The sequence below is a fragment of the Sturnira hondurensis genome, unplaced genomic scaffold (genome assembly GCF_014824575.4).
Source record: "Sturnira hondurensis isolate 20B ecotype Veracruz unplaced genomic scaffold, ASM1482457v3 Scaffold0007036, whole genome shotgun sequence".
In the NCBI taxonomy this organism is placed as follows: Eukaryota; Metazoa; Chordata; class Mammalia; order Chiroptera; family Phyllostomidae; genus Sturnira; species Sturnira hondurensis.
In genome coordinates this window covers 2119226-2140235 of record NW_028079667.1, presented here as the reverse complement: position 1 = coordinate 2140235, position 21010 = coordinate 2119226, and the positions used below count along the sequence as shown (strand labels likewise).

General features: G+C 33.1%; 1 protein-coding gene across 5 annotated transcripts in view; it reads left to right on the top strand.

Annotated features, from left to right (window-relative positions):
- CNOT6L (CCR4-NOT transcription complex subunit 6 like) overlaps positions 1-21010 on the top strand; it is a 98801-nt gene that overhangs the window by 2958 nt on the left and 74833 nt on the right. The window contains exons 1-2 of one of the 5 annotated variants that reach the window (XM_037051012.1): positions 12262-12278; positions 13754-13855. The exons of 3 other annotated variants lie outside the window; for them this stretch is intronic. Coding sequence is in view for 1 of the 2 variants with exons in the window: in XM_037051011.1 (XP_036906906.1) it covers positions 12274-12278 (5 nt within the window). In the remaining variant the exon portion in view is untranslated. Of the gene's footprint in view, positions 1-12257; positions 12279-13753; positions 13856-21010 lie in introns of those variants that run through there. One more of the 5 variants, XM_037051011.1, reaches the window with a different exon arrangement.

Genomic DNA, 21010 nt, shown 5'->3' with positions numbered 1-21010 from the left:
TCTTTATTTACTAATGCCACATGTTCCAGTTACCCTTCATATCATTATTATTTATATCAGCAATGTTGAGCTTTTTTAAAAAAATATTTTATTTATTTATCTTTTTAGAGGGGAAGGGAAGGAGAGAGGAAAGAAACATCAATGTATGGTTGCTTCTCGTGCATCCCCTGCACAGGGGACTGGCCCCTGCTGGAAACTGGCTGGCAACCCAAGCATGTGCCCTAACTGGGAATCGAACTGCGATCGTCTGGTTCGCAGGCCCGTGCTCAATCCACTGAGCTACACCAGCCAGGGCAGCAATGTTGAGCTTTAAAAAAATTCAGTAAAGCACTAAAATATCAACAAATTTGTGAAGGATTTTTGGGAAAGATGTTAGAAACAACATTATTAGAATGTAAAATACCGTGGTTTTGTTAAAAGTGAGTGTATTGTGGGTATGTGTACATTTACAACAAATAAAGTTATCTGCTATATAGTTACGTGTAAAGGAAGAATTCTACCTTAAAAATTAAAAATAATAATTCTTTAAAAGATTTTATTCATTTATTTTTAGAAAGAGGGGAAGGGAGGGAGAAAGAGGGAGAGAAACATCAGTGTGTGGTTGCCTTTCACATGGCCCCAACTGGGTACCCGGCCTGCAACCTAGGCATGTGCCCTAACCCAGAATGGAACTGGCAACCCCTTGGTTCTCAGGCCGGCACTCTATCCACTGAACCACACCAGCCAGAGCTATAAGTGATCATTTTTAATACTTTAAAAATAATAAAATAAAGTTTGCTATTAACTAAGTATTTGGTAGTTTTCACTAAATATTATAAATTATAATATTTTAAAACATCATGCTTTTTTAATTTGGGGAAGTTGAGGAAAAATTTCTCTGAAATAGGAATACAGATGATACTGAACTAATATATTAAGATATGTGGATAGTAAAAAATTATCAACAGTGGAACTGCTATGCTATCGTTTAAATTAAAGGAATTATGTTACATCAAAATCAAAGTGGCAAGTTGGTTAGATTTTAAAATGTAATGTTACTTAAGTGAGCTTTTAAACAATTTTATTAAAATATCACTTATAAATATCTTTAATTAGAGGGAATTGAAATATTTAAGAATCTGTGCATGTATTACTTTGGGTAATGCTAATTAGGGTAATAAATACACTCCAGAATTTCAGCGGCTTAACACATACATGTTTACATTTTGCTCACATAACAGTCCAGTGCAGGTGTGCCTAGTTAGCAGGCTTGTGGCTTTCCTGCATGTGGTAATTGAGGGACCCAGACTCCTCATATCTTACAGCTCTGCTATTCCCTAAGGCCTCTGAGCCCTGCCTATTACCCACAGACCATTTCTTAAGAATCCCCAGACTTAAAGTGACAAACTTCGGCCCACATTTCATTGCTGAGAATTTGTCACAGAGTCTTATTTGAATGCAAGGGGAATGGGAATGTAGTCTTGGGAGAGTGGACAGCTTGGGGTTTTTGACAATGTTATTTTAGGTGATAGCATATATTTATGAAATTGTGTCTAAAAATGAATTATAATACTTAAAAATTGCTTTTCATCTTCAAACAGTAAAATTGTGGGGAGGGGAAAGAAAAGAGTAGAGCCAAAGGAGGAAGAGGAGGGAACAGGAGCTTTCTTCTATTAAGTTTGAATGACAAGTGAATTTCAGCTATTTAAAGATAGAAATAGCTGAGAGAATATAATTACAATTGTATCTAATAACCTTTAATGAGTTTCTTCTTTACTATCCAGTTACTGATTGCCATCATGATGTACTGGGTTCTGGCTGATGGAGTTGTTTCTCTCTGTACTTCGAAATCTGTTGACTTTGAGTTTTAGTTTCTGGGGTATATAGTTTCATGGGAAACACATTTTTGAATTTTCTTTTGCTGTTGAGATAGAACATTATAATTATTACTTTATACTTGAAGAAATATCTCTTAGGTGGACCTTACTATGTCTGTTTGCTGTGTTTGTAATTCTAAAGTCATTGTAATTAAGATATGTGAGCCTTAACCCAGAAAGAACAACAAAATCATCAAGTAAATAACAAAGGCTTAATTATTAACTTGTGCTAGTGTTTTACAATGAAAATACTACAACTTTCTTCAACTGTACTAACATTGAACCTCTCATACATTAAATGCATTTTATTTCTGGACAATTTTATTTTTAATTGAATCACAACTTATTCTTTTACTTCTTAGGATTCTTGTAAAGTGAAACCTCAGCTCTATGGTTCACCTGTACTTAATTTTATTCTGAAGAGTTTGGTTAGGAATATGGGGAATTTTATTTATATATGTAAATATTAATACATTTATAGTATTAGGGTTTATTTCTGGACTTTCAGTGTTATTCCATGGATCTATATGATTTTCCTTATGCCAGTAAGTACTGTCTTGATTACTGTAGCTTTATAATTGAAAAGTGTGATTCCTCCAACATTTTTTTTCAAGATTGTTTTGGTTATTTTAGGTCTCTTGATATATACAGGAAGACTTTGGAATAGTCTGTAGTCTGGTTAACTTCTCCATGGTAAATATTTCTAATATTTTACATTTTGAGAATTAAAAACCTTATTTGAGGGTCTGTTTTCTTCCCATTATTCTCAATTCTAAAGAAATGTAAAAAAGAAGTAGAAGAAATCCTTGTGAAACTTACAGCTTGTGAATAAGGCAGGTAAAACAATTTAGTTATTTCAAAACAATAAACAAGTGCAAGTCACTATAGTGTAAGCTGTTTACAGACATTCTGAAAGGAAGTAACAAAATGAAATGAGTGGATCAGGGACTACATAAAGAAGAGTTTTTGAGATATAATTCACTTACCATAGAAGTGATCCACTTAAAATATATAACTCAGTAGTGTTTAGTATATTCATTTGTATAGCCATCACCACAATTTTAGAACATTTTAATCATCTGAACTGTAAGTCCTGTATTCTTTAAGCATTAACTCTCATTTTTCCCCACCTTTACTTCTAGGCAATCACTGTTTTTTTTTTCCTGACTATATATTTACCTCTTCTGGACATTTCATGCAAATGGAATCTTAATATAGTATGTAGTCTGTTATCTGGGCTTCTTTCTATTACTCTGTTTTCAGTGTTCATTCTTGTTATGTATACTTCATTCTTTTTATAGCTGTATAATATACCCTTATGTAGATATACCACATTTTACCGACTGATGGATATTTGAGTTGTTTCTACTTTTTGGCTACTGTAAGTAATTCTGCAGTGAACATTCATGTGTAAGTTTTTGAGTGTATAGTTTTTTTCAGTTCTCTTTGAGGATATGCTCGATCATACAGTGCCTTGATGTTTAAACTCTTGAAGAACTTCCAGACTGTTTTCCAAAGCGGTCTCACCATTTCACATCTCCACCAACAGTGTGTATAAGGGCTCTAATTTCTCTACTTCCCTGCCAATATTTGTTATCTGTCTTTTTTATCATAGCTCGGAGCTCTTCTACTGGGCATTAAGTAGCATCTCATTGTGATTTTGATTTGCATTTTCCTAATGATGCTGAGTGTCTTTTTATTTTCTCATTGAAAAATGAAAAGACACATCCCTATCTTTGTTTGAGAGATGTGTATTCAGATCTTTTGACCATTTTAAAATTGTTTTTTATCTTTTCATTATTGAGTTGTAAGAGTCCTTTGTATATTAATAGATTCAAGTCCCTTATCATATATATGATTTGCAAATATTTCCTTGCATTCAGTGCTGAGTTGTATTTTAACTTTCCTTTGAAGAAGAAAAGTTTTTAATTTTGATGAAGTTTAACTTATTTTTTCTTCTGTTATTTGGGCTCTTGGTGTCATATTTAAGAAAACCTTTACGAATTTAATGTCACGGTGATTTACCCTCCTGTTTTATCCTATGTTTTACAGTTTTAGGTCTTACATTTGAGTCTTTGATCTATTCTGAGCTAATTTCTATATGTGATCTGATGTAGGAAGTCTAACATTATTTCTTCACATGTGAAACCTTCTTGTCCCAGTACCATTTGTTGAAGAGATTCTTCTTTTCCTATATTGTTGTCTTGTCACTCTTGTCAAAATCAGTTAACTGTAAATGTGAGGGTTTATTTCTGGACTTTCAGTGTTATTCCACTGATCTATATGATTTTTCTTTTTTTAAATATATTTTATTGATTATATCATTACAGTTGTTGTTCTCTTCCCCCCTTCATTCTCCTCCACCCTGCACACCCCCTCCCCCACCATTCCCCCCTTTAGTTTATGACCATGTGTCTCAAGTTCTTTAGATTCTATATTTCCCCTACTATTCTTGCCCTCCCCCCTATTTATTTTCTACCTACCATCTATGCTATTTTCTGTACCTTCTCCCCCCCTTCTCCTCCTCCCCCCACTCCCCTGTTGCTAACCCTCCATGTGTTCTTCATTTCTATGGTTCTGCTCCTGATCTAGCTGTCTTCTTGGTTTGCTTTTCTTTTAGGTGTGGTTGTTGATAACTGTGTTTGCTGTCCTTTCACTGTTCCTATTTTTCATCTTCTTTTTCTTATATAAGTCCCTTTAACCTTTCATATAATAAGGGCTTGGTGATGATTTTTCTTATGCCAGTAAGTACTCTCTTGACTACTGTAGCTTTGTAACTGAAAAGAGTGTGTCTTCCAACATTTTTTTTTCAAGATTGTTTTGGCTATTTTGGGTCTCTTGTGTTTTTATATGAATTTAGAATTCACTTGTTAATTTCTGCAAAGAAGCCAGCTGGGATTTTGCTAGGAATAGTGCTGATCAGTATATCACTTTGGGAAACATTGCCATCTTAATATTAAGTCTTCATATTCATGTACAGAGATCTTCCCATGTATTAGATCTTTGTTTCAACAATATTTTATAGTTTTTATGTTATCTTTTATAATTCTTTTGTTGCATTTATTCCTAAATATTGTATTATTTTTCATGCTATTATAAATGGAATTGTTTTCTTAATTTCATTTTTGAATTGTTCATTGTAAATGTATAAAAATATTTGTGTATAGATTTTTGTATTTTGCATTCTTATTGAACTTGTTCATTAGTTCTACTGGATTTTTAGTATTTTCTGTATACCAAGGATCAGGCCACCTGTAAATAAATATAGTTGTACTTTTCCAATGTGGAAGCATTTTATTTCGTATTCTTGCCTAATTGCCCTGGCTAATCTCTAGTATGGTGTTGGAAGAAGTGTCAATAGCAGATATCCTTGTCTTGTTCCTGATCTTGGGGGGAGTGCCTTCAGCCTTTGACTGTTAAGTATGATGTTAGCTGTGGGATTTTCATAGGTACCTCTTACCATTTTGAAAAGTTCCCTTCTCTTTCTAGTTTGTTGAGTGTTTTTTTATGAAGGGGTGTTAGGGTTGAGTTTTGATAAAAGTATGAAATATGAACTGGGAAAGTAAAGACTATGTCCATTAACGAGCGGCAGTAATAATGCTTAATTTGCTTGGGAAAGAAAGACTAGCCTCCCTGCCCCGCCCCCCTTTTCCCTTCTCCTAATTTCCTCCCCTCCCAACTCCTTTCATGCTCTGTAATTGTCTTCCCGCTGATCCATGGAAACATATGGTGGGCCCTCAATTCTTCACTGAAGATTTTCTGAATAATTCAGATTTTTTGAGCAATGGAAAATATTGGTTATTTTGAAAAACCCTAACAAAAACAGTGTGGATAATCTTGTTCTGATTAGTTTGATGGCTAGGTTAGAGGGGAGAACACAGGAAGCCTGGAGATTGCTAAATAATAAATGAATACTAATCATAGGATGTAAAAGAAAGGAACACACCTTTGTGGTATGGTTAATGAAGAATTCCATGTTTACTTTGAACTTGGCTGTCTTCTGACTTTTTTCCCAAAACATTTCAGCATTAATAGTTTTGTTTTTGTAAGTTTTCTAAAAAATATTTAATAGCTTTCTTCTTAGGAAATTTTGCTCTACAACGCAAGGGTATGTAGGTTTCACTCTATATGGTTTTTACCCCCCTATTTAATTTTTGAAATTGTTTTTCCATGTGGCTACATTCTGATTAGATAAATATTTTTTAAAATTTATATTCTTGTCTTTCATGTTATAAGTCTCAGAAGTTAAATAACTTTGGGTTTAGCAACTAATGTCCTCTTAAAGTAGACTTGGAAAGTGGTAATAGAATTTTGTTTTGTATTCTCTTGTGTAGCAGGATTATTACTTTTCATTAATTTTTTGTCATTAAAAAAATCTCATTCCAGATAAAATTTATTTCTAATTGTTTTCAAAGAAATAAGTAGTTCACTTTGCTGTGTGTGAGACTCATTTATACTGAATAGATATGTGGTGATTTGGGGTATTCATTTACTAACAATAGAAACCAATGACACAAAATAGAAGTCATACCACTTTATCTTCCTTTTATTTGTCTTTTGCAGAGAAAACTTCTGTCTGTTAATCTTACAGTTTAGAATCTTATTTTTCTCTTCCCAGATAACTTAGATTCCCCTCAATGAGTAACATAGATCAGAATTATATAATACCAGTTACAAATACTGCTAAGAGAGTAGGACTAAACTTAGTATATACCAGCTGTAATGTCTGCACAAAAACTTTATTGGGATCTTTACATGTGTATTCATTGCTTTCTGGTTTTAATGTTTATATTTAAACAAAGCAAAACCAGAAAACTACAGGGTGTGTTTTGCTATAGGTTCATATTTAGTACAGTCTTCTGCAGCATCTGTATGTAAGTTTATAAAATAATATATTGTGAATTGTGTACAGAATAACCTTGAAACACTATAAGAATTTTAATGACTAGAAGCATATCTATCATTAATAAATATTAAGTGTTAACTAGCTATAAGCTATTGTAATTCAAGTTTCTGGAGACTAAAATGTTATTTAGGATGTGATCTTTTCTGCCAGGATATGGAACTAATATTTATTAAACTACTTGAGTACTAAGGACTGTGAAAAGCCATACTTTTATTTAAAAAGCTTTAAATATCTAATCTAAATTTGTTTTTATGAAAATTTTGTAATTTAGTGTAATTCTCATTCTGTATCTGGTTAAGAATGTGAATTTTGGATTCTTTACACTCTAGCTCTTGGCTGACTTGTTTAACTTATCCATGCTTCTGTTTCCTAATTGTCCTTATCTTACAGGATTGTTGTGAAGATTAAATGAAATAATACCTATAGAGTGCTCAGAATAATATGTGGCACATCTGTAGTAAAAAACAAAACTAAACTAAAACACTCCATATATGTTAGCTATTACTGTTTTTTATTATTAGGAGGCATAAAGTTAAATAACAAGTTGTAAATGTTGGTAAAGTGAATATTTAAAAGGGCACGTTTGACTCCAAAATACTATGAACACTACTTGCAATTAGAGAATAACCTTACGTAAGTAGCAACCAATAAAGGCAGAATGTGGTAAGTAACAAAGAATATTAAAGGCTACAACATAGAGTACATACGGTTTGTAACCTTACAGGGATGGATAAAGAGAGGAGGGGTAGAAGTTGATCTCAAGTTTATCCTTAGGAGAAGGAAAAGGACCAATTACTGGATTATTGCATCATTCTCCTTGCTTATATTCCAGCATCCATTAATGCTACTTTAACTTCTTTTCCTTTGACAATGTATAATACATTGTCACCAAAGAAATCTGAAAAGGCATTGGATGCTGCTTAACTTCCCTACATAAAATCTCCTGTATGTTTTTGTTGTAGGGTTTTTTGTCTTTTAACAATTCTTTAAAGATGTAAAACCATTCATTGCTGGCAAACCAAACTGTAGTTTGCTGACCCCTAAATTCTTAAAATTCTAATTAATTTAATATCAATTTACATGAATTAACTTACTAGAATTTTAATTGATTTAGTATTGATTAAAATTTATGTTCTTGTTTTATAGTTGAGGAAACTGAAGCTTAGAGAGGTAGATTTGTTGAAAGTCATATATATAGCAAGTAAATATCAGAGCTCAAGTTCAGATTTAGGTTATTGGAATTCCTAAACCTGTGTACTTTCCAAGATATCCTGCTGCTGCATTGCTTTTAGAATAAAATGGAGATTTCACAGCATTATATGTAAAGCCCCTCTTGATCTTGTTCTTGTGTGCCTCTCCAGTGTTATCATTTATTACTCCTCTCTATGCAACATACTGCCTAGCCTAGCGTTCCTGAGTGACTTATAGCCTGGATTATGCTTTATTTGCGCTTACAATACTTTATATTTTGTGGCCTCGCCGACTTCTTTGATAATTCACCTCATGTTCTCTCTGCTGTAGGAAACCTTGCTGACACTTCTAGTCTTTGCTGTAGACTAGTCTCTGCTGTAGGAAACCTTGCTGACACTTCTAGTCTTTGCTGTACTCCCCCAGCATCTCATGCATTCCTCTTTCATAACATTTACCATATTGCCTTATGTTTACCTGATTTATATCTCTGCTTTTCCACTAGACCATGAGGTTTTTTTTTTTTTTTAAGATTTTATTTATTTATTTATCTTTAGAGGGGAAGGAGAGAGGGAGAGAAACATCAATGTATGGTTGCCTTTCGTGCGTCCCCTGCTGGTAGTTAGCCTGCAAGGAACCAGCCTGCAACCCAGGCATGTGCCCTGACTGGGAATCGAACCGCGATCGTCTGGTTCGCAGGCCGGCACTCAATCCACTGAGCTACGCCAGCCAGGGCTTGACCATGAGTTTTTAAGGGTAGAGATACCTCACCATTATAGCTCAAGTGTTTGATACATCCCCTACTAGGTACTGAGTGTTTGGTAAAATATATATTGTGGGCTTAATAACTATTCATTAAATAAATGAATACTCAAATGGCATTTCAGGCAGTAGAAATTACATCAACAATTATGTAGTAGCAGAAATAAATGAGTCTAGAATCAGGGATGAAAGAGAAATTGAGTTAATTTCTGGTTAGCTTCCAGAGCTTCAGTGGGAATGGGGCTGATAAGTTATATTGGGGAATGATTATTATGGGGTTTGGATGCCTGTGTAAGGAATTAAAGTTTATTACTAAGTTCAACTCTAGAGCTGCATCTTTTTACATCTAAAAGTTGAGGTTCTCTTATTAATATCTGACTTTTATGTTACAATACTGTTTTAGATGGCATTTTGTAGGGCATACTTATATGATTGTTTTGATTAATAGTTACTGTAAATGTGTCTCTAGATTGATATAATTACTGATGTTACCTTTAAAGACATTGGGAACATTGAGTGATTTTGAGCAGGCTGGTAGTTTTCAAAGGATTATTTAAGGTTAACTTGGTTGAGGTCTGCAGAATGAGTTGAGAAGATCAGAATGGGTGGAGGGAGGCTCTTTTTTTAAAGAGTCAAATTAAACATGATGTGACAGGTTAAGAAATAGGTTTGAGTTAAATATGAAGTGATAAGTCAAGAAATAGACTTGTGTCCATTGGGATAGGAGAGAAAGCTTTTAACCGATATTGGTGATTGAATGTGAAGGAAGAGTCAGATATAACATATCAGAAGGAGATGATTTGGGGAAGAAAATTAGGAATTTTGTATTAGATAAATTGATTAAAATTGGAATGATTTCTATTTTTTGTAAATTTGGTCTCTGATTACTTTATGCCTGAATAACTAGAATATCCTCATGATTGATTTTCCTTATTGCCTCTAATGCATGGGTGCATATGGGTGAATGTTGGTATGAACAGTCTAGTGGTCTGGAGGACATTGTGGAACCTTTTTAGAATAAAAATTTTGAGTGAATAAAAGAAAATAAGATGTTATACTGAAATACTAGAATATATGAAAAATAAATTTGTGATAGATTAAGATATGTGCCTCTTTATCAATGTATTTAAATGACAAGATCAAGCAGTGAGTCTAACTACCATGATTTTGAAATAGTGATATATATAGATATACATAAAGTGATATATATATATTTGAAGTAGTGATATAGATGATATTTTGAGACATCTGTAACAACCACAATGTGCTTTGAAGATATAATTTGTGTTAGTGACAAAAATCACAGTTAATATTACTAGGTCATCTAGGTCTATTTGAAAACTAAATTTTAAGTAGAGGTTAGTGAAAATAGTGATATAATTTTTTTCTATACAGATTTACAGATTTTCTGAGGTTTATGGACCCCAGACTTAAAATCTTGGCTTATTGTCTCCTGGGTTCAATCTATTCTGTGTATTTTTGTCATAGTACTCTGCTTTGTAGATGGTAATTTTTTAAATGTCAGTTTTTGGAAAAAATATGTGTTCTTTGTAAGAAAAATAAAATAATACTGAAAAGCATAACTTTCTGGTTGTCATCAAGACTGCTAGTAGTATAATATATATGAGTATAGTACCATTGTCTGTTTCTGGGCAGTACATATGTACTGATATATCTATATACATAAACACACATAAATAGCATCATACTGTTTGCTCTTTTTTTAAATTGCTTTTTTATTTAACAATATATTATGGCCATTTTTAAAATCAGTAGCTATACTTCATGCTTTAGCCCTGGCCAAAGTGGTTCAGTTAGTTGGAGTGTCATCCTGCAAACTGGAAGCTTGCAGTTTCGATTCCCCACTGGGCCACATGCCTGGGTTACAGTTTCAGCCTCTGGTTGAGGTATACAAGAGGCAACTGATCAATGTTTCTTTCTCACATTGGTGTTTCCCTCATTCTTTTTCTCCCTCCTCCTCTCTCTAAAATCAATAAGCATTTTCTCAGGTGAGGATTTAAAAATAATTTTATTTAATTATTTATGTGTTTCAGGTGTACAGTTTTGTAATATGTCATTGTGTTCACTACTCCAAGTCAGTCTCCTTCCTAAAAATTTTACAGCATTGAAATTGATATATATATCACATAGCAAAAAATTCCCCATTTTAAAGCATTTTTGCTCTATTGTGAACACTGTTACTATCAAATTATAGAATATTTCTGTCACCCTCAAAAGATACCTCATACCTTTGAGGTAGCAATTTCAGTTTACCCATCCTGCCATCTGTTGGCAACCACCAATACACTTTTTGTCTCTGTGGATTTGCCTATTCTAGGCATTTCATATAAATGGAATCATACAATATGTGACCTTTTGTGCCTGGCTTCTTTCACTTACTGCAATGTTTCCAAATTATTCCATGTTGTAGCATGTAGCACAACCTCATTCCTTTTTGTGGTTGAATAATACACTATTGTGTGAATATACCATATTTTGTTCACTTGATGTCAGATGATGGATATTTGAGTTGTTTTTACTATTTTGGCTACTATAAATAATTCTGTAAACATTCATGAGCAAGTTATTATGTGAACATATGTTTTCATTTCTTGGTTATATAAGTAGGAATTACTTGGTTATGTGGCAATTCTGTATTTAACTTTTTGAGGAATTGACATACTTTTCCACAGCAGCTACATCATTTTACATTTCCACACAATATACTTTTTAATGCTAAATTCATTGCTCTATTGATTGGCAATAGATTTCCTTAGTTTTGTCAATTATCAACACTAATGCACATATACCTTAGCACACTTTTTTTTAAAGATTTTTTATTTTTTAGAGAAGGAAAGGGAGGGAGAAAGAGAGAGAAACATCAATGTGTGGCTGCCTCTCACATGGCCCCCAGTGGGGACCTGGCCCACAACCCAGTCATGTGCCCTGACTGGGAATCAAACCTGTGACCCCTTAATTCACAGTCCATGTTTAAGCGACTGAGCTACGCCAGCCAGGGCTCCGTAGCACACTTTTTTAAAGGGTAAACTCTAGAAGTAGACTTGCTGGGTTAAAATGATTGCACATTTAAAATTTTGATACATCTTGACAGGTTGCCCTTTAGAAATATTGTGTAAAATTATATTCCCACCAATTTTATAGCAGATGTCTATTCCTGAAACTCTTACATTAATCTTTGCCATTCTGATAATAAATAAATATATATATATATTTAAATCATGATTATTTTATTGATAGTGGAGTTATATTTTTCACATTTTTTGAGCACTGAATTCTCTTGTGATATACCTCATCATGACCTTTACCTCCAATTCTTCTCTTGGGGTGTTTACATTTCTTTTACTAATATGTAAGAGCTGTTTATATTTTAGAACATTACCTTATTGTCTACTGTAAATGTTATGGAGACTTTTTCCTTCAGTTTCCTCTTTACATATTGGCTTTGTGACTTTTTTTTATAAATGTTAAAATTTTTTTATGTTGTTTAATCTGTCATTCTTTTTCTTTAGGTCTTAGAAAAATTTTCTGCCCTCCACCATTATGAGGTGATTATTCTGCATTTTCTTCTAGCAATGTCTAAAATTAAGTTTTGTCATGATTTAGTAAAAGAAGCTTTGATTTTGTGGTCGGACTTACCCATATTCAAATTCCATTCCAGTCACTTATTAGCTGGGAGGTATTGGATATTTCATAATTTCTGTGTACTTCAACTTTCTCATCAGTAAAATGACAATTGATAATATGTAGTTTATAATTTTAGTGAAATGCAATGTGATAATGCATGCAAATAATCTAGGACAGTTTCTGGACATAGTTGGGCATTCAGTGCATGGTACCTTCTTTCTTCTAGTCATAAACACTCTCATGCTTCAGCCAACTTAAATTCTGATTCAGAAGATAAGGGGAGGGAAGGTTTCAAGAAATAGAGGGTATACTCAGTTTCAAAACCAGAGAAGCCGTACAGACTGAAAAGAGGATTGAAAATTGACTTAGTAATTTGAAGTCATTTATGTTTCATGAGAACATTTTCATTGGAGTGTTAAGCAGGAGCCTATTTTAATAGGATAAGAACTAAATAAAGTCATAACATACAGTAAGAATAATATGTATATATGCAACAAGTATCAATCAATATTTATAGTATCTTTGAGAAATATTGTTACTGTTTTCCTTTTTCCCTCATTGTTAGAATGCTAGTAAGAGGATAGGGTTAGCAGTAGAACACATATAGTATATTTATATTTTGTGTATAAATTGTGTACAAACTTACATCATTTTTGCTATTATTAGTTATGAATTATAGTACTTATAGCACATTTTACTGTTAGTCATCAACCTAGTCAAGAACTCCTCCAATTGAATTTTGTTCTCTGTAGCTCTTTTATGGAATTAACATACATCTATGAAATTACAACTTTTTGTAAGCACTATTACATATATTTTGTGGAAAGTAATTTAAAATACATTTTAGAAAGAAATGGGAAATGCATAAATGTTTATAGTATAATAGTCATTGCTTACATTTTTCTCATCTTAGACTCCAAAGTTTTAGGACAGGGAACACAGTTCTAACAATTAAAAATAATGGATTTTTGATAAATGCTAACAAAGCATTACATTTCTTTTTTTCTTTTTGTAAAACAACCTCAAAATAAAGTTTTAAAAATTGTTAATGAAAAATGTTTGTTTAGCTCTTAATTCACATGGAGAAATAGAAACATGGATTATGTGCCACTTGATTTTAGAAAATCATATCAAACTCTGTTTCTTGACTCTGGGTAACTGTCTGTTGTTCCTAGTATGTTGTAAGTATACTGTCCTCATTTGTCAGCCTTAAAACAAGAAGGAAATTCTGAATTGGTTAGCTAGGCGGAAGGTAGTGAGTTTAAGTAACAAAACAGGACATTTGTTCCTCTATAACCTTTGATGAATGAATTTGTGAAGTTGGCATTTTGACTGTAGGATTGAAATTCAGAAGAGTTTTTTTTTTTTTATTTAGTTTGCTTTGTTGCTTTTGCAGAGTATCTACCTGCCAGGAAAAAAATAGGAATCCAAGTTAAAGGCTCTGCTACCTTTGTGGGAAATGATGAACAATACTCTTCCTTCTGCTGACGAAATCTAGGTATCTGTATTTTACAATGGCTGGTTTTTGCTTTCACATGGGGCCAAAGTATCCTTTTCCTGGAACCAAACTTGATTCAAAGCCTTTGTAAGTTCTCTTATTCTTTAGCCTTGTAAGCAACTATTTTAGGAACTATTTTAAAGCTGACACCCATTCCCTTCAAACCTTTTCCGCTCACTACAAAACACCACCTTCTTGGCTGTCATTTGTATGAGTATTTGTGGGTACTCTCATTAGGCGTTTATTCATGCCAAAAAGTTAACCATTGTTTAATGTTATCTGCTTTGGATCAATGTGAGTCAGCATTGGCCCTGCCTTTTAAATTTTTTCATATTTAGGTTGCTGGCACCTTAGAACCCTTTCCTGGATGGAGCTTTTCTTTGTGACTTATCAAGTTTTACCCCAGACAGAGTTTGGTTACTGAAGGTCTCTCTGTTTCACACCACTGTTTTTAATAGAACCTTACAGGTTTAGACATGACTTTTCCAAATTCTAAACCTTGGTTTTCAGATAAACTAAAACTAGTTTTAACACCTTTTTGTGTATATTTTGCTGTGCACTGAAACATTGTATTTTTTGATTCAGGTCAAGAGTATGGGACAGCTGTGGTTACTCTCAGACTTTCATAATCAGTCAACTTTCTGCTAAAGATTGAATGCAGTTACTTTCCCCCAAAATAGAAAAGTTAAAATAATTTAAAAAGCTACTTATTGTGAGAATGATTCATTAATTAAATCCTTAGTTTTTGATATTATTGTTTACTTTTCTAGTAACAGAAATCAAATGATTTCTTGAATTAGTGTTTATATTTTCTTGAGACAATACAACAGTCTTAGTTTACACACAGATATTTTGCTTACATAAACAAACTTAAGAAATTGTATTTGTGAAGTATCACTCAATTCTTTGATTTTTATATACCACTAGAGAGGCAGAGCCTAAAATTGGAAGGTAGGAGAAGGGAAAAAATGGAAGTACTTTATTTCATATGAAGTGTTAGACTATAACTTCAGTTTTTTCACACTTAAACATGTTGGACTGAATCTAGTTTTTCTAGTGGATTTGTTACTTTGAGTGATAGGAGTTCTCGTACTCTTCATATACTTACTGTATTTTATCTAAATGATCTGTGACCCTTTTACAGCTGCCCTTGTAACTTGTCTCAGTTTGAATTTACTCTTGAATTTATTGCAGCAGAGCTGTTTTCATTTCTTTTGGGTTTGAAGAAGGACTGTGTTGTGAATTCCTGTTTACTCATCTTTCATATTGAACAGTCAATTCATTTAGGAGAATACTTTTCTTTGGACAGTACTTGTTATTGATTAGCAATTTTTGGAGAATACTTGCAGTGATCTTAAATTGTAGACATCCTTGCTTTTGTTTTTTCCCCTTCCAACTAACTTTGGTAGGTTAATTATAGGGGGAAAGAGGAATTCAAAGAGAATTTGCAACAGTCAGATACAGAAACCTTTGATCTTTATGTCAGGAGACTGCTGGAAATCAGACAGATGACTGCATGCCCATCCTTGAATACAGGCCAAATGCACTGGATGGGTCCTTTGTAACTATGTAATAGCCTCTTGAGTACGTAACAGGGTGGAAACTTTGTTCTAATTCTGTGGCTTTTTTTCTTGCTTACTTGAGTACTTTCTAACTGTCCTTTTCAGAGGGATGTGAGCTCTGTTGGGTTAGGAGGACAGAGAATTTGGAGGACAAGAGTACAAATAGAAAAATTCAAACCATTTTTTTTTACTTTGTCAGGGTCTATATTAGTGACTAAATTAGGAAATGGAGAGAGGAATTGCTGGTGTGAAAATTCATTAGAGAAATGGGAACATTATTTCCCCTGTTATCTTTAAGTTTGGTGAATAGTAAGCTTCATTGTAATGGCAGTTACATTTGCTGTTCCTGGGTAATAAAAATGAACTGTTTCTGAATCACTATCTACCCATTCAAGTTACTTGGAGTCAGGGTATTAAGGGTATAATATTAGGATTTGGGTATTCTTGGGTCTCTGTACAAACTACTTAAATATCCTGCTAGTTAGGGTTATACTTGTCTCCTTGGGACTTCTAATGGGGCTATACACTTGAAGAAAAATTAGAATTGTATTACCAACTTATTAATATATAGGACTTCTGTTGGGCTGTTTTAAAATCAAGACCTATATGGACCTTCTGCTCCTCAACTCTCTTCTAAGTAAATTTTTATTTTTTAAAAATATTTTATTTATTTATTTTTAGAGAGAGGGGAAGGAAAGGAGAAAGAATGGGAGAGAAACATCAATGTGTGGTTGCATCTCATGTGTCCCCTACTGGGGACCTGGCCTGCAACCCAGGCATGTGCCCTGACTGGGAATCGAACCAGCGACCCTTTGCTTCACAGGCCCATGCTCAATCCACTGAGCTACACCAGCCAGAGCAAATTTTTAAAAAATCAATTTGCCTATGAATCAGTTTGCTGAAATTATCAAAATTGTTTTTTTTTTTACTTAGCAAAGTTATTTCGAAATTTATGTTGTCCTGTGTATCAATAGGTCATTTCTTTTTATTGCTGAATAATATTTTATTGTTTGTATTTACCACATTTTACCTATTAGCCTGTTGATAAATATTTGGGTTGTTTCTAGTTTTTGGCTATTATAGATACAACTAAGAATATTTGTGATCAGTTGAGTTTTAGAGTGGCTGTATGTTTTCATTTTTCTTGGGTAAATGTCTAGGAGTAGGATGTCTAGGTCATATCATAGTTATATATTAAACTTTTTAAGAAACTTGAAACTGCTTTTCAAAGTTGAAGTATTTTTCATTATTATCTGCTATTATAATTATTCTGCATTCTCACTTGGTCACTGTTAAATTTTAGCAATCCTAGTAGGTTTGGTTTTTTTCCCTAATGACTAATGACATTGAGAATCTTATGTGCTTATTTGCACATATCATTTTTGGTGAAGTATATGTTAAATGTTTCATTAAAAAATTCTTATTGAGGTTTTTAGAAAGGTTGTATTTATTTATTTTTAGAGAAAGGGGGAAGAAGGGAGAAAGAGAGAGAAATGTTGATATGCAAGAGAAACATTGATCAGTTGCCTCCTGCATACCCCCACCTGGCAATCCATGCTTGTGCCCTGACTTGGAATTGAACCCGCAACCTCTCAGTTCATGAGACAACGCCTAACCTGCTGAGCCACACCAGTCAGAGCTCCTTAGTGAGAGTCATTTATGCTGCATACATATTTTTATTGTGTGATTTGCAAGTATTTCATCCCAGTCTGTGGATTGTTTTTTCTTTTTCTTAATAATGTCTTTCAAAGTACAAAGTTCTTAATTTTGATGGTGTTCAACTTATTAAGTTTTTGTTTTATGGGTCATACTTTTGTTCTGTTATTTTAGATCTTTGCCAAACTCAGAATCACTAAGATTTTCTTCTGTGTATTCTTCTAGAAATTTATAATTTTAGCCCTTACATAATGAAAGCACCTATAATTTAGAGTAGTTGTGATTACTAAGTGAATTATTAATACATGTTACTGATTTTGATTAATTTTTATATATCATGTGAAGTAATGGTTGAGGCTCATTGTTTGAATATGACAATCTAATTGCTACAGCACTAATTGTTAAAGATTACCCTTATCTATTGAATTACCTTGGTATCTCTGTTGAAAAGTAATTGACTATATACAGGAGTGGGCAAAAGTAGATCTATAGTTGTTTGTGTGGAAAAAAACATATAGCTTATGATTATTACAATAGTTTTATTAACTCAAAAGAATGTTACAATTGTAAACTTACTTTGCCCACTCTGTATGTGTGTGAATTTACTTCTAGACTCTCTGTTTTGTTCTCTTGATCTGTTTGTTTATCCTTATGCTAGTATCTCATTTCTATGATCACTGTAGCTTAATAACTCAGAATCAAACTGTCTTCTAATTCTTTTCTTTTTAAAGTTATTTTGGCTGTTTTATGTCCTTTGTATTTTCATATAAATTTTAGAGATAAGCTTTTCAATTTCTATAGAAGCTACCTGCTGGGATTTGATTGGGATTGTATAGAATCTGTAAGTCAATTTGGGGAGAATTAACATTTTAGTGATGTTGAGTCCTCTGTTCTATGACTATGATGTATGTCTCTATTTAGGTCTTTAATTTTTATCAGCAATGTGTTGTAGTTTTCAGTATACAGGTTTTGCACATCTTTTTTTTCATATTAACTCAAGTATTATGTAAGTTTTGATGCCATTATAAACGGCATTTAAAAATTTCAGTTTCTGATTGCTTGTTCCTTGTATATGGAAATACAATAGATTTGGGGGTATATTTATCTTTAGTTTGCATCCTTGCTATACTTACTTACCTTAGTAGCTTTTGTAGATTCTGTAGGATTTTTTAATATATATGTTTGAGAATAAGGATAGGTTTAATTCTTCCTTCCAATCTTAATGCCTTTTATATATTTTTCTTGTTAGATTGCATGGGCTAGAACCTTCGGTACAAGTTGAATAGAAGAGCAAATATCCTTGCCTTATTCTTGATCTTAGCAGGAAAACATTTAGAATTTCATTAAGTATCATGTTAGCTATAGATTTTTCATAGATACCATTTTTCTGCCTGAGTATATTCCTTTTTATTTATATCATGCTTATTAAATGTATTTTTATTTATTTTTTTAAGATTTTATTTATTTATCTTTAGAGGGGAAGGGAAGGAGAGAAATATCAATATATGGTTGCCTCTCGTGAGTCCCCTGCTGGGAACTGGCCTGCAACCCAGGCATGTGCCCTGACTGGGAATCGAACCAGCGACCCTTTGCTTCACAGGCCCGTGCTCAATCCACTGAGCTACACCAGCCAGGGCAGATGTATTTTTATTTAAATATAGTTGCTATACAATCTTGTATTGGTTAAATTAATTTCAGGTGCCCAATATAGTCATTTGACATTTTTATACCTTATAGTGTCATCACCCCACTAATTCTAGTAATCATTTTGTCACTGTGTAAACTTACCACAATATTATTGACTACATTCCCCTTCCCCTTTTTACTCACTTTCTAACTCCCTCCCTCCTGGTAACCATCCTTTTGATCTCTGTTCTGTGAGCTTGTTTTTTGTTTGTTTGTTTTGTTTTTAGGTTCCACATGTAGCTGAAACCATATGGTATTTGTCTTTTTCTGCCTGACTTATTTCACTTAGCATAATACCCTCTAGATCCATCCATGCTTTCACAAATGTCAAGATTTCCCTCTTTTTTCTTGCTTCATAATATTCCATTATGTGTGAGTATACATACACGCCCCCCGACACACATTTGTTTTTATCCATTCGTCTATCAGTGGACACCTAAGTTGCTTCCATATCTTGCCTAATGCAAATAATGCTGCTGCAGTGAACATAGAGATACATGTATCTTTTCAAATTAGTGTTCTAATTTTCATTGGATAAATACCCAGACGTGGAATTACTGGGTTGTGTGTTACATCTATTTTAAGATTTTTGAGGAATCTCCATACTGGTTTTTATAGGAGCTGCGCCAGTTTACAGTTCCACCAACACTGCACAAAGGTTCTCTCTTCTCTACATCCTCACACATTATACCACATTTTGCTGTGTATAATGTGTACTTCTTTGCCCAAATATTTGAGGGAAATATAAGGATGCACATTATACATGGGTATTATAATTCATACTGTAAGTATATTAATGGGGTATAATAATCTCATGCATAATGTACACAAGAACATGGATGTGCATTATACTCAGGAGTGCATTGTACATGGTCAATATGATATTTGTTGAGTTTTTGATAATAGACATTCTGATTGGTGTGGGGTGCTATGTCCTTGTATTATTGATTTGCATTAAGTGAGAGTTCTTTGTTTTTAAATAGGAATAGTTGTTGGGCTTCTTCAGATGTTTTTTATACATCTATTGAGATGATCATGCACATATTTTTAGTTTGGATATATGTAGGTGGATTATATTGAATGTTTTGAATGTTAAGCAACTGCACATTCCTGGGATAATTGCCACTTGGTATAATGTATCATCTTTTTTATATATAACTAGATTTGATTTGTTACAATTTAAAAAACATTTCATGTGCTCTCTTTTGCTGGTTTATTAGTTCACCTCATCTTTGTGGAAGAATTCGTTTCTTCCTTGGAGGCTAATAACCAAGGTTGAGAATGACTGGACCATATATGATCTTTGTTTCCTCCTCTTTCAAAATTTTCATTTCTGTTCTCATATGATAGGATGTGTGTATTTGTATAAATGAAAAAACTCGTTTGTCTTATTACTTAACAAGTGAGGTGGCATAAGAAAAATAAATGTTTTGGTAGGTATAGCCCAAAGCACGTCAATATTTGATTTGAAATTTTCAGTGAAGCAGAATTGACTCCAAGAAGCTGAAGATCTATAGTAGAGGAGAAGACAGAATTTCACATACTTATATTGGTATGCCAGAGTTGGCTTGTGCTGGATTGAGAGTGCCAGGTGTTAATTTTCAGGAATTTTGCAAGCCAGTTATTAAATACAACCTGTTAAAATTAAATTATATAACAAAATTCAATCCTACTAGAAAAATGCTCAAAATACATTACTTCCTAGTTATTTTACTGCTATCTTTGCTATTGAGGTTATTTATGTTTGAAATATAAGTTAGTGTTAGTAGGCTTCCTATTGATAGCTTGAAATCTGCCATTCATATGGGAGACTTTGTACCGCAAATGCAGGTTGGACTGTTTGTGCAACAGAAATAGGCAAATGCTACAAATAGAGCTTATTTTTTTGATTGACTAGTCCTAACAAAGTGATAGAGGAAATACTAACAATCCAGCTTAAACTTTAATACATTCTAAGTCTGTTGTGAATACCCCAAAATATTAAACATTTTTCTGGACTAGATAATCATTATCAACAAAGAAATTGCTCATGTCATTAACAGACAAAGTTCTGACAAGACTTTGTTTCACTTTTGTCTTTTTAATGTAAATGAAATAAATTATCAACCATCATTAATGTTGGTATGGTATTCATTTGTTGGTTGTAGCCATAAATTGGCTACAGAAACAAGAGTTCAGCAACACATTAACTAAAATATTCTCCTGACTCTATGGAACTTACAATAATAAGTAGTGTACAGTTTATTATTAT